This window comes from Lepisma saccharinum, chromosome 30 (assembly GCF_977018435.1).
Source record: "Lepisma saccharinum chromosome 30, izLepSacc3.1, whole genome shotgun sequence".
In the NCBI taxonomy this organism is placed as follows: domain Eukaryota; kingdom Metazoa; phylum Arthropoda; class Insecta; order Zygentoma; family Lepismatidae; genus Lepisma; species Lepisma saccharinum.
In genome coordinates, this window is record NC_139258.1 from 8,673,234 (window position 1) to 8,686,702 (window position 13,469).

The window sequence follows — 13,469 nt, forward strand, 5'->3', positions numbered from 1 at the left end:
GTTTGCATCAATTATTGAGGATTCGCTTCCAAGCGACGTGAAGAATTCAGACCTAAGGGTAAAGTGACGATCCTTCAGTCTGAAGCTAAACATTCACAGCGCATGCGTGAATAAGGAACAATTCACGCCGAAGCGAAAAGCTTGAGGATTTCACCAGTCTAACGCAGGCTTTTGCAGCCGTTCAATTTGATTTAAACTGGCCGAGAGAATAACAGTTTATTATGTCATTAGTAGAGCTCGGAAGTTGAGGAAAAATCCTTTTTTTTCCTAGTGTCCGAAGACGAGGCCCAACATAATATATGTTCATTTTGGGTCATTGTAGGCCAGAAAAAGGTGGGTTTTGTTTGTTCTTTTTTGCATTTTTCGGCGTTTTTTGGCTTATTGGTTCTTTTTTAGCTTTTTTTAGGTCTTAACGGCTTTTTTTTTTGCAACTGCACCTTCTTTCCACTACGTTTTCACTGCCCATTCTCAATTCGAATCTTGATCAGTTCATCACTTCTTAAACACCCTATCTGTAGTAAAGAAATAAATAAATATATTTGAACCATCCCTGAAACGAGAGATAAACATTTTTGGACGACTGAAGTAGGTCTGGTACAAGGTCCTTTAACCGTAACTTGTCTGGAAGGTCGCGCTGTAAGTGGCAACTTTAACTTGTTTTGAAGCTTTCAGCACGGTGTATACGACCAGACAGCACGCGCTGCAAAGATCTCAAGTCAGATAAGGATAACTGAAGTTATTAATTAATTTGGATCATATTTATACGTCCTTTTTTCCGTTTTCAGGTCATTTTTTTAATACAGGGTCATCCGTTTGGGATGTCAGAAAAGTATAACGCTGTAGCTTTTATGTTAATGTATATGTAGAGGTAAAGGTGGTATTATGAGCCATTCATATATTATGAGCCCCCCCAATATCTGTTGATGTAGTGGCCTCAACCTGGCGGCGACGATTTTAACTGCTAATTTAGTAACGCCTTTTGCCGCCAGAGAGTTCTCGTTCAGTTGCAGCTGATAGTTGATGAGTGAACGTGTTCTTTTTGTTTTCTCGATCTGAAAAATTTTGAAAGGTAAGTGTTTTGCTTTTAATTGTAGTACTTATTCATTTAAATTCATCCTAGTGCATTATTGCATTGGATAAAGCATGTTTAAAAGATTGTTTTTGTGTAGATACTATGTAATTTTGCAAGTAACAAAGATTCATTATGCATGTTCCAATTCCAATATGGCAAGGGTTGTAAAATGAGCCCCCTTCGAGCTTGGTATATGAGCCCCTAAACTTTAAGGGGCTCATATTATATACACTACAGGAGTGGTTTCAACTTTGTCTTTTCAGATGTCACGAAAAGTGCTAGGTCCAAAAAACAAGACCAAAGGAAAAAAACTGGAATACTGAAGATATGGTTAAGGCGATGAAGACTGTGAGAAACAAAGATATGGGATTGAAAATGGCATCAAAAATGTTTCTTGGTCCAAGACCTACCCTTCAAAGGCTTGTTCGAGTTGACAAACCACCTGAAGAAGCCGCTTTAACAAAATTAGGGAGAAAACCTATAATGGGCGAGGAGCTGAAAACAGAGTAAGTCGAGTATTTACGTATCATGGAAAGTAAATTTTATGGTCTTACGAGACAAGATGTTCGCAGGGTAACTTACCAACTGTGTGAAAGAAATGGAATTAATCACCTATTCACAAAAGAGGGGTTAGCTGGTAGAGTTTGGTTCGACCACTTCATGAATCGTCATAACAATGTTTTATCTCTTTTGAAACCTGCTGCGACATCGTTTTCAAGAGCAAATGGCTTTAACAAGAAGGCAGTCGACAATTTCTTTGATATCCTGGAAGTCGAGTACGCCAAACACAACTACCCGGCAGACAGAGTATTTAATGTCGTTCAAAGCAAAATCCCTCGAATCATTGGGTTGGGTTGAGAGGAAAAAGACAAATGGGAGTTCTAAGTTCTGCTGAACGGGGGTCTCTCGTGACAGTAGTCTGCTGCATGAGTGCAGGGGGAACTTTTGTACCTCCTATCTTCATTTTTCTTAGGAAAAATATGTCTGAGCTTCTCATGAAAGGCGCTCCACCTGGGGCAATTGGTGGATGTCACCCGTCCGGATGGATACAAGCAAACATTTTCACAGACTGACTAACGCACTTTATTGACAAAATTAAACCCTCAAAAAATTACCCTGTGCTCCTTATTCTAGATGGCCACAACTCCCACACCAAAAACATTGACATTGTGAATCTTGCTCGAGAAAATGGCATATCCATTGTAAGTTTACCCCCATACACATCACATAAACTGCAGCCTCTTGACAAAACATTTCTTGGCGCTTTGAAACATCACTACAGTGAAAACATACGCAAGTGGATGCTTCACAATGAGAGACCTGTTGGACCCTATTATATTGCCGAACTATTGGGAAAGGCTTATTTGACTTGCCAGACCGGATCCATTGCTCTGAATGGGTTTCAGGTTACAGGATTATATCCATGTAACCAGAATGTTTTTTCTGCTGTGGATTTTGCACCTTCCTCTCAAGAGGCACTGGATTTGGAAACCCTGCAAAAATTCAAAGGGAAAATACCTAAATCCTCCAACAATGCAGTAAGAGGACAAAACACAGGTACCGAAACTCCACAAGAAGATGGTCAAAATGCATCTGGGACGACAATTGTAGAATCAAACCGCGCTGGAACTACAAGTTTACCAGTTTTGGAGAATGTTCAAGTAACAAGATTGCAACCAGCTGCTACAGATTTGGCATGGGCAGTTCCGGTCTGTGTAAAGATAAGGAGAAGAAGATTCCCGGACACACTGTGTCTCCAAATGATATCTGGCCTGTTCCCGAACCAAAGTGGAAAGTGACTAACAAAGGTCCTAAACCCTCCAAGGCAGCTTTGATTACATCGGCTCCGTACAAAGATGCTCTGTTGGCTACTGGAGAAAAAAGAAAGAAGTCAGACTCAGCTGAAGGGAAGAGACAACTGAAGGATAAAAAGAAAAGAGATGATCAACAGCCTACTGAAGAAACAGAACCTAAAACAAAGCATGCAGTGAAACCGAAGCTTCATCAAGATTCAGATGAGGAATCCTGTGAATCAGATATCGATTCTGGGGAAAATGTCTTAGAAACACCAATCGGAGTGGAAAGTCCCGGTGATGAAGAAGCAGTTTGTCTGTTCTGCGAGGGTCTATTTTCGGCAGATGACCGAGAAGAACTGTAGGTGAAATGTCTCATCTGTGAAATGTCTCATCTGTGAAATGTCTCATCTGTGAAATGTGGGCACGCAACGACTGCGCTGGATGCGAGAAGGATATTTACATTTGCTACTTTTGTAAATATACATTACAAAGAATCAAAATAAAACTTTTCAAATGGTTTCTTAATGACCCTTTTAATTCATTTTTAATTACCCTTACAATTGGTTTTGTAATGATTTTTCCAATGATCATGTTATGAACTCTTTTATGCCATTTCACATCATAATATCTTTTTAAGGTTTTGTAATGAATAAAATGTTGTTTGTATGATTTAATTTGTCATACACTTTTCTAAACCAGTTATTCTATTATTTTTTCCTAGGGGCTCATATTACCAGCACAAAACTTTTTTTCCACAAAATGACTTGTTTTGTATTTTATTATTTTTCATATCCTTAAAGTTGCTCAAATTGGTTTATATTTTAACAGTAGTTGTATGAAATGTTGTAGTTAAAGTTAGCATAAGAATCTGAACAAAAAAGTTAAAAATCAAATTTAAAAAAATAAAAAACAAAATGGGGGCTCATAATACCACCTTTACCTCTATCGATGCAATTTGCTGTAATGTACATGGCAGAGATGGGAGTTTGCAACAATGACTTCCGCGAGACAACGCAGCAGTAAGTAGTTCATAGTTCAATCAGCAGATGGCATGTATAGAGGCGGTACGCGCGCGCTCAGTGTTCAGTGTTGATACAGAGTGGAGTGAAGATGGTCGTTACACCACAACAACGCGCTCAGTGTGTCGTGTGTATGCACAAAGACCACAGAATCTTGCTGACCTACGGAGGATGATTACAGCTGCCTTTCAGCAAATCGCTCCAGAAATGCTGCGTCGCTATGGATTCCCGGTATGATTTGTGCAGCATGCGCGATGGTGGACATGTTGAGTGCTAATGTGCTGTGACATAAACTCCCGACTCTCCTACACATGTCTGTACCGTTTACAACCAATAAATGTTCATAGTTTCTAGTTAAAAGCGTTTTACTTTTCTGACATCCCAAACGGATGACCCTGTATTTTTAGGACTTTTTTTATAGGTCTTTTTTTTTTTGGCAATTAATAGGCCTTCATCTTCCGAGCCCTATTCATTAGGAAGGTCGTTCCACGCTGTGGTAGCAGTGAACGTGAAGGAATATCCGTAGAAAGTTTTGGTGGTCAGCAGAGCTTAAGGCTGAGATCGTAATTGTATATGAATGCAATGAAATTAGGCGTCTGGCAGAAGTTCGCGCTGTTGCCACGTCGGAGCACAACCCCCTGTGTTCGGAGATTTAAGAGAGTGAAAGATCTCGTTGTAGAGCTGGTCTTTGTAATCCATGTGATACAAACTGATAGTATTTGCTCGAAAGGTCAGGGATGACACAAAAGTGCCCCCGAGAGAGGTCGGTCTGACGCTCGAACTGGCAACGCAGCCCGGTCGACGTTGCCACATAGTGCGCGGGAAGCAGCTACTTTTGTCCCGCTCTCGCTTTGCTTTTCCCAGATGTGGTACCCGCGCAATTCTGCCCATGGCCGCGCGTTTCGACGCGTGAGTACAAAGCAGTGTTGCCACATGAAGAGAAGAGCGAAATTTTAGCCAAAAGGGGAAAAGGGATTTTCGATTAAAAATGCCACAATTTCAGGGAAATTTTAAGACATCTGACTACATTATTACAGTTTATGTTAAGTTCCACTTTCATATTCACATTTTCATTTTCTCTGTTCTTTTTTCTGCTCCCTTGAATATAGCCTGTATCTATTTATATTTCTGTTAAGTACATCGCTTTTCTGCACCTTAGGATAATAGTAACGATAAGAATTAACGATTAAATGGATTCCTTACCCAAACCTGGGAAATCTGATCAGGAAGTGATAAAAGTGACATGTATGTGAAAAATTTAATATTTTTTTATTCACACGCACATGGACCAACTGAAATACTACTACTACTACTACTGCTTCCACCACCACTAATAATAATAATAATAATAATAATACTTACAGCTACTGCTATACTACCACTAATAATACTTATTATTATTATTATTATTGTATGATTTGCTTAGGTGAAGGGAAAAATTGGTCCAAAAAGGGAAATTTTGCCCCTTGGAAAGGGAAATTGTGCTCTCATATTGTGGCAACACTGGTACAGAGACGAGAGAGTCAAAAAGTGCAGCGAATTAGGCGGTACAACAGTATAATGTTCTTCCTAATACATAAGAATTTCTGCACTTACCTGTAACCAGTAAGAACATTAAGCAGGCTGGTCTTTCCCGACCCTGACGCACCCAAAATGGCGGATAATTCTCCTGACCTAAACCTTCCACTCACCGAATGCAAGATTGTCTTGGGAACTGAAAAAAAATGGAAAATGATTAATAGCTATCCAGGAATTATTTTGTTCTACAAGTAAGCTCTTGCAATACAGGGTGTCCAGATAATAAGTAACTATTTTCGTGTTTTGACCATTGCTGAACGTGTTACCGTTGTAACATGCTGTCTACAGGGTGATCTGAAATTTGGGAAGACTGGACCTACTGTCGGATTAAAAATTATGGATACTCGACTTTGGACTACAATTAAAAAATAACCAGTAGACCTTCAAAAATACAAGTTACATTCAAATTTACATTATTCAATTCTGCGTTAATCTATGATAACCAATTTCTTTTCGAGTATGCCTTCTATTTTTATCGTCGTGAGAACAAAAAAAAGAGCCGGTTTTTTTAAGTGTTGCAAACTATCGCTCTCTTTGAAATTATATAAATAAGAAACGGGTGATCCGATTGTGGCGAAATTTTAGTATGGTACAGGCAGAAAGGATCTAGACACAATTCTTAATTTTCAGATTTTTTAAATTTGTCATAAAACCATTATCATCAATTTTGCGAAACAACTTTTTCTTAGTATTGGGTAGTCCTATAAAAACAATCTTGGTCTTGTTTTGCAGCTCATTGCAGCTGTTTTCAAAATCCATTATCATTGTCAATTCACATTGCGAACCCGATTTTATAAACAGATTATTATTCAATGTACTAAAGATGTACGTGGAGCGTGGCAACGCTTCACACGGTGACAGCACGCAGTTTCTACGGTTCAACGGATATTGCTGTGTGCAGTGTTGCCACGCTCCACATAAATCTTTAGTTCGTTGAATCAAAATCTGTTTAAAATCGGTTTCGCAATGTGAATTGAAAATGATAATGGATTTTGAAAGCAGATACAAGATCAAGATTGCATTTCTAGGACTACCCGATACTAAGAAAAGCTTGTTCGCAAAATTGATGATAATGTTATTTTGACAAATTTTAAATATCAAAAAATTAAGAATTGTATCTATAACCTTTCTGCCTGCACCATACTAAAATTTCACCACGATGGGACCAACCGTTCTTTATTTATAGAATTTCAAAGAGAGCGAAACTTGAAAAAGAAAAAAAAGGCACTTTTTTATTCTCACGACGATGAAAAATAAAACGCATAGTCGAAAATATATGGTTAGCTAGATTAACGCAGAATTGAATAAGCTAAATTTTGATGTAACTCGTTTTTATGTAGGTCTACTGGTTAACTTTTAATTGAAGTCTAAACTCGAGTACTTCTTCTTCTTCTTTTTTCTGACCCTATCAACTGTTACTCGATTTTAGTCATCTTTCTGAGTTTTTTGCAAAATATATTTAGTTCACTATGCAGTTATTTTTCACAAGAAAAAACAACATATGTATGTATGTATGTATGTATGTGTGTGTGTATATATATATATATATATATATATATATATTGTTGTAATATGTAATCGTGCTAAATGATCATTAGTGCGAACATGACCTGTACGCAGACGTATTATAAAAATAATAACTAATCTTGGAAGATTATATGAGTAGTACCAAGGTTTATTTTGTGAATGTTCTGCAAACCATTTATATGTATTGCCCGCGGATTGAAATTGTTCCATACACCACTGTTTCCATTTATCTTCAAGTTTATATTTAACTCTTGGGAGAAGATCCGTGTATGGAAGTCACGCAAGTGAGGTAGATTCCGATGATCTAAACTCGAGTATCTATAATTTTTGATCCGACAGTACGTATAAATCCATATGGAGGCAGATGAATAAGTTCCATGTGCATTTACATGGAATGACGCTTCGTCGCTGAACAGCACCTTGCTTGTTAGATCGTAAGTCCCCATAGAATCCAACAAATCGATGCACATTGTATAACACTTGCAAATGATATGCACGCTTCTTCAAGGTTGATTTGGGAATGCCTAATTGACGCTCAAGAGAAGGTGCGGATTTACGACTCCTTAGAAAGACTGCTTCGCGGGCCAACAGCAGATGTCGCTCGCACACTGTTGCCGATGCTCTCGTGTCGTCTGCTCCTCAGCCGAACAAACAGGCCGAGGTAGCAAGAGGCAGAGGTCACTCACCCTTCCAAAAGGGTGCAGCGAGCTAGCTGTGGCAACCAGGCTCGCTCATTCGCGGACCTGATTAGTTCTCACAGACACACCCCCATATTGTCGTCTGCTGCAAGCCTCATAGAGTATAGCTACAACGTCAGCCTCGCTTGTGGAAGGCCGACCAGGTCGAGACTCATCTTCAAATGTACGTGTTGATTGGAACTTATTCAACAGTCTCCATATGGATTCATTTGTAGGTGCAGTCTTCTGAAATTTCTCCTCATCGTACGGAACACCCTGTAGATGCCATGTTCAAACTGCAACACGTTCAGCAATGGTCAACATTGTATCTGGTAATCACCCTGCAAAAACAGAAACAGGAATGAGTCCTAAGTTGGCTGAAACACGAAAATAGTCACTTATTTTCTGGACACCCTGTATAGAACCGTGCTCTAATTTCTTACTCGTGTAAAATTTCCAACTCTTTCTTATTCGACGTTCGAGAGAACTATTCTCACAGTGCAGACTCTCCAATTGTTGAGCTTATTAGAATTGAGTACTTCTCCGCACCTGCACTCAACTATGAAATAATGTTCTCCCTACCAAACAAGAACACAATAATTAGTCTTATGTGGGTTATTCCCAAAGCCGTAGCTACTGGGAGGTCAAGGTCAAGGGGGCGGTTGCTCCGGGCACCGAACGAGAAACAGAGAAAATGTAGCTGTGCCCAATGACGTATTTAGGTGGGTCCAGGGGGTCCCCCCAAAAACACTTACCAAGTATTAAAATTAAATAATGAAAAATTGTTTTAGAATCTGTTACATAATCCATGGTTATTTATTTTGAACGAACTTATTGGAAGGCGCCGGCCCCCGTGGCAGAGTGGTTAGCACATCGCGCTAATGTGCCAGCGGTGCCGGGTTCGAATCCTGACCTGGGCATGGGTGTTTGTGAGTTTCCCTTCATAAATTAATCACGTCATCAGTCATCCTCATCTTCGCGATTAGCCAATAGTGGCAGAAAGCGAAATAAAATAAACATTACCTGTTTGGGATGGGGAAAACACCTTTCACTCGTTCATTTCGTCTTTTTTGAAATTGGTACTACTTACCTATTATGCATTGCCAAACATTCTTTAAGGTGGGATTTTGCTTTTCTCACGAAAATAATTTCAATTTTTCACATCACGTTGTTCAGCTTCCGTAACACACGATATGGCGGGCACAGCTTGAGTCGCGTCGTGGAATGTGTGGGTATGCAGTGTTTCCAACCTTTGTAACCGAAAAATACCTGAATAGCCCCAAAAACCATTGACGAATAGCTAGGCTTACCATACGTCCCGGATTAGCCCGGACAGTCCTGGTTTTCTAGTGCTGTCCGGGATTGCAAAATGTCCGGAGTTTTGAGAATCTGAACATGAAAAAGCTACCGGTATAGAATATTCACGACCAGAATTTATGACCGGCAAGGATCGATCGATTATAAGGATCGATTATACATTTTCTTTCTTCGAGATATCGACTTCCGTGAGCGTCTTGGTGGCCTTGCAAGCGTGTGAAGTAACTCGTCTACACGTTTTTGATAATTATAACTATTATAAGCTATATAAACACACATAAATTATTAATAAAATTACTATTAAAAATGAAAATATAAAATAAATATTATAATAATTATTATGTGGTTAATTGATGAAAAGGCTATAATTTTTCGTAATGAAGATTTATTTAACCCTGCAATTGCTCCAGTGATTGCTGATATTGCAATTTGGCAATGGGCAAAATAAAGTTTGTCATTATCGTTTACCTGCAGCAGCAATACAAATTATTGAACTGTGTAACGACAGTGACACTGAACGTGTCCAATGTAAACTCTGTAATGGAGCATTTTCTCTTGCACATAAAGGAAGAGGTGCTATTGAAGACCACGTGAAGTTAAACATAGGAGTGCTATTAATGGTACTGCTTCAGCAAACATAAGAGATTTTTTTAAATCCAGAGATGGGAATAACAGTGATCTGGAGTGTGCTGCTAAAGAACCTACATTTTCATACCACACTGCTAGACACAAACTCAGTTTCAACACATCAGACTGCACTTCTAAACTGGTTAAAAAGTTATATGACCCATTTCGCCATTTATTTTCGATAATGTGTTGCGTTCTTTAGAAAACATTAATTATGTTACAGTATCGATGGATAGTTAAAACAAAAGTGAAGTAAAACTTGTTCCAATTGTTGTAAGATATTTCAGCATAGGAGTGAATTCAAGTTCAACTTTTACATTTCGATGAAGTGTTAGAAAATGTATTATTCAATTAAACGTTTGAAAATAGTTCAATGTTCCAATAAATTGTTAAGGCTTTTAAGTAATTGCAATTATTTTTTATTTATTTTTGTAAAAAAAACTGAAATTCAGCAGTAACGAGTTGATCGCGAATATGTCCTGGGTTGGACCCAAAATAATATGGTAAGCCTACGAATAGCCCCTAAAACCATTTACGTATAGCCCCAAAAACCATTTACGTATAGCCCCAAAAACCATTTACGGATACCCCACGAACCATTTCAGGCAAGGTTAGTTTCGGTTCGGTTAGGTTAGGCAAGCATAGTTAAAATTGTGTTCGTAAAACAATGCAGCTTTTAAAAAAAATCACCTTAACTTCTTGCAAAACAACTGCGTGGTTGGAAACACTGACAGGGGGTTACGTCATCAAACGTACGGAACATCCGGTCGACGTAGAGGAAGAACGGCAATTGTACGTGGGAGATATATTTCTCTTCGAAAATACATGAATTCCCGGTCCAATAGATTCAACGATGAAAGAAAATACCGCCACGAACTTTGCAAATGACACAGAAACTCATTTCCGTAAGTAGTTTCTCCTGTAAGATTGAAGAAATGCGTTTTCCCGATATCAAACAGTTACCATGAAACTAACACAATCAATCAATTAATTATTGGAAGGCAAGGAAATGGGACCATATGGCTTTCAAGGAGACTGCCAAAGATTTTTGCACACTCCCATTTATGAAAATATCTATAAAATACTAATCAGGAACTTCACTTCTCGTTATTTGGATCTAACACTTTTTTTTTGTTATTCAATAAATATCAATATTGACAGTAATTTCCTTGCCAGGGCAATTGTTTTTATACAAATTTTGGCGATCTTAACTACACGTAAGCTAGATAAGGTAAATGTCTGTTATATCGGAGACATATTTCTTCATTTTTACAGAAGAAACTACTTTCAAAATGCTTCAGAAACTCATTTCCGTAAGTTTGTGGAGGTATTTTCTCACCGTAGAATGCTGCACAAGAAATAAGCACTTCTGATATAATAAACTTGCATTTTGTGCAAAGCGACAACATTATGCCTTGTTTCCATTATGTACCTGCAGATGGCGCGAGCGTCGAAAGTCACGCGGTCTCTCCAGTGTTTCCAAACGTGCCTTTTTTTTACGAGAATTTTTTTTAACTATGCTTACCTAACCTAACCTTGGCGGAAATGGTCCGTGGGGCTATCGTGAATGGTTTTTGGGGCTATCCGTCAATGGTTTGTGATGACATAATGAACACGAAAGTAGGTATTTTTCGGTTGAGAAGGTGGAAACCCTGCATAGCCACTCAAAATCGACAAAACACAAGCACGACGCGCGATGATCCACAGCTGTGCGCGCCATATTGTATGTTCTGCAACGGAAGAAAGGAACCAAAAGAATTACTCGTAATGTGAAAAATCGAAGTTATTTTCGTGTAAAAAGCATAATGGCACCTTCAACTATGTTCCGCAATACACAATTTGTAAGTACGAACCACCCGAAACGCAAAACATCTGATTTTAATGTGTCTCCGATATAACAGACATTTACCCTAAATAATGAATACGTGCTGTTTTATCTCCATTATTTTACTATATTTTTACCTAATCATGTAATAATACAATATTAATTAATTTACATATTTAATTCATGTAATTTTAATGTAATAAAATATAATTATTATAATTTATTATTAATACTATTATTGAGACACTTGGTCGAACCTCCCCCCCCCCAACCGAAATTTCTGCCTGTGCCCTATTAAATTAATAGGGTTGCAAAGGAGTAAGCTATATAGGTGTGACCTTTTAAAAAGGCACCGAAAAGTCAACCTCACTTCCACAGCTCTGTGCTGTGTGTGTTCCAATTATATGTGTGTGTTCTTCCTATGCCATATTTACGTGGTTTCGGGGTCAGATCCCCACTCCCATTTCTCCTCATCTTGACATTTCAGAAGGGGTTTGCCCCCTAGAACAGTTTTTTTAGCTGAAACACAAAAACACGTATTTCTTCCTTTTGGCCCCTCTATACACCTGCCAAGTTTAATGGAAATCGGAGGGGACACAGGGGTCAGATCCCCACTTCAATTTCTCCTCATCTTGATATTTGAGGGTGGTTGGTTTTGCCCCCTAAAACCGTTTTTAGCTGAAACACACAAACACGTATTTCTTCCTTTGGGCCCCTCTATACACCTGGCAAGTTTCATGGAAATCGGAAGGGGACACTTAGATAACCTCCCTTGTGAGTGTAATACTGGTTCAAAATACCTCTTCTCCAACCGTATGGTACAGCGTACGAAATATCTTCGAAGTCCAAGTCAACTGCGGGTGTTTGAGGAAGGGCGGATAGATTCTCCAGTTCGAGTCCCTGGTTTCCTTCAGACATCACTGAAACTTCTTTCTTCAGCGTGGAAGTCGACAGATGTGCTTCAACACTGTGTGTCTGCCACTTAGCACGGTCACTTCTGGCCCAGGCAAGTTGGGAACGAAAGCCACGTGATAATCGCAAATTGGCTCAAACGACCTTCAAGAAGTACTCGGGTTCACATGCGTCGGTGTAAATGCTTCATTATATTCAAAACTGTTTTTTACGTACAGAACCTGTTTTTTTTTTTAATTGCTGTAAGTTCCCCATTTATATTATAAGCTTTCCCAAATGGTAAGATTTTAAAGGAAAATTACGCCTAGGTCGGTAATTGTCTGCTGCAAAAGCAAGCACAGACCCATTAGGAACTGTTGGTATATAGCAACTTCTTCTGCTACCATGACAGTGTAAAAAGAATGACGTTATGTAATTATGTTAGTTATGATCTGTGAGCAACTTTTAATTCGGAAATACTGAAAAGGTGTATAGAGTCCGTTACAAAAAAATGGGTCGCGTACCCTATTCTACACCCTCAAATTTTCATTTTTTTCTTTCATTATGAAGATTATGTGATCCTAACTGTGAATATAAAAAAGATTGGAGCGCGGAAAGAAGTATTTACGACTGTACAGCCGTTTAAAGTTGAGATTTTGTCGTTTAAAATTATTGAGTCCAAATTTCCCACCGATTCCGGGCTCCGCCCCTGGGGTAATTGACTTACCGCCCCCTACCGCTACCGCGGCCCCGCCTTTATCTACAGAGTCTCTTTTAAAGGCATGTTAGAAATTGGTCGGAGTCACCTGCCCCCAACACTATTTCTCATTGTTTTCCGCATTGACACATGACGATACCAAAAATGAAGGCTAAAATTAAACCTAAGAAGGTAACTTACCTCTTTTTACCAAGGCCAGGTATTGAATTGTGGGTCGAAGTTCAATTTGTAAGTCGAAAAATGAAGTAACTTCTACGTTGAAAGTCCTTGTTGTCCTTTTCCACAGAATACCACCCTCCACTCCCTTCCCATCATAAAAATAAGAAGTCGCAAATTATCCCATCCAACAAGTCATTTAGAAAAAAACAACCCTCCGCTTTACGGCCTGCAGTTGCCAAAAAGAAATAATTATTTCCAATTTC

General features: G+C 38.8%; 1 protein-coding gene across 1 annotated transcript in view; it reads right to left on the reverse strand.

The window, feature by feature from the left end:
• The window catches only part of LOC145981763 (ATP-binding cassette sub-family G member 1-like), a 68,649-nt gene extending 56,243 nt beyond the window's left edge, over positions 1-12,406 (reverse strand). The window contains exons 1-2 of the mRNA XM_083115177.1: positions 12,239-12,406; positions 5,484-5,601 (exon numbers count right to left, since the gene is read on the reverse strand). Coding sequence (XP_082971303.1) covers positions 5,484-5,601; positions 12,239-12,356 — 236 coding nt within the window. The 5' untranslated portion in view covers positions 12,357-12,406. The remainder of the gene's footprint in view (positions 1-5,483; positions 5,602-12,238) is intronic.
• Between the last annotated feature and the right edge of the window lie 1,063 nt (positions 12,407-13,469).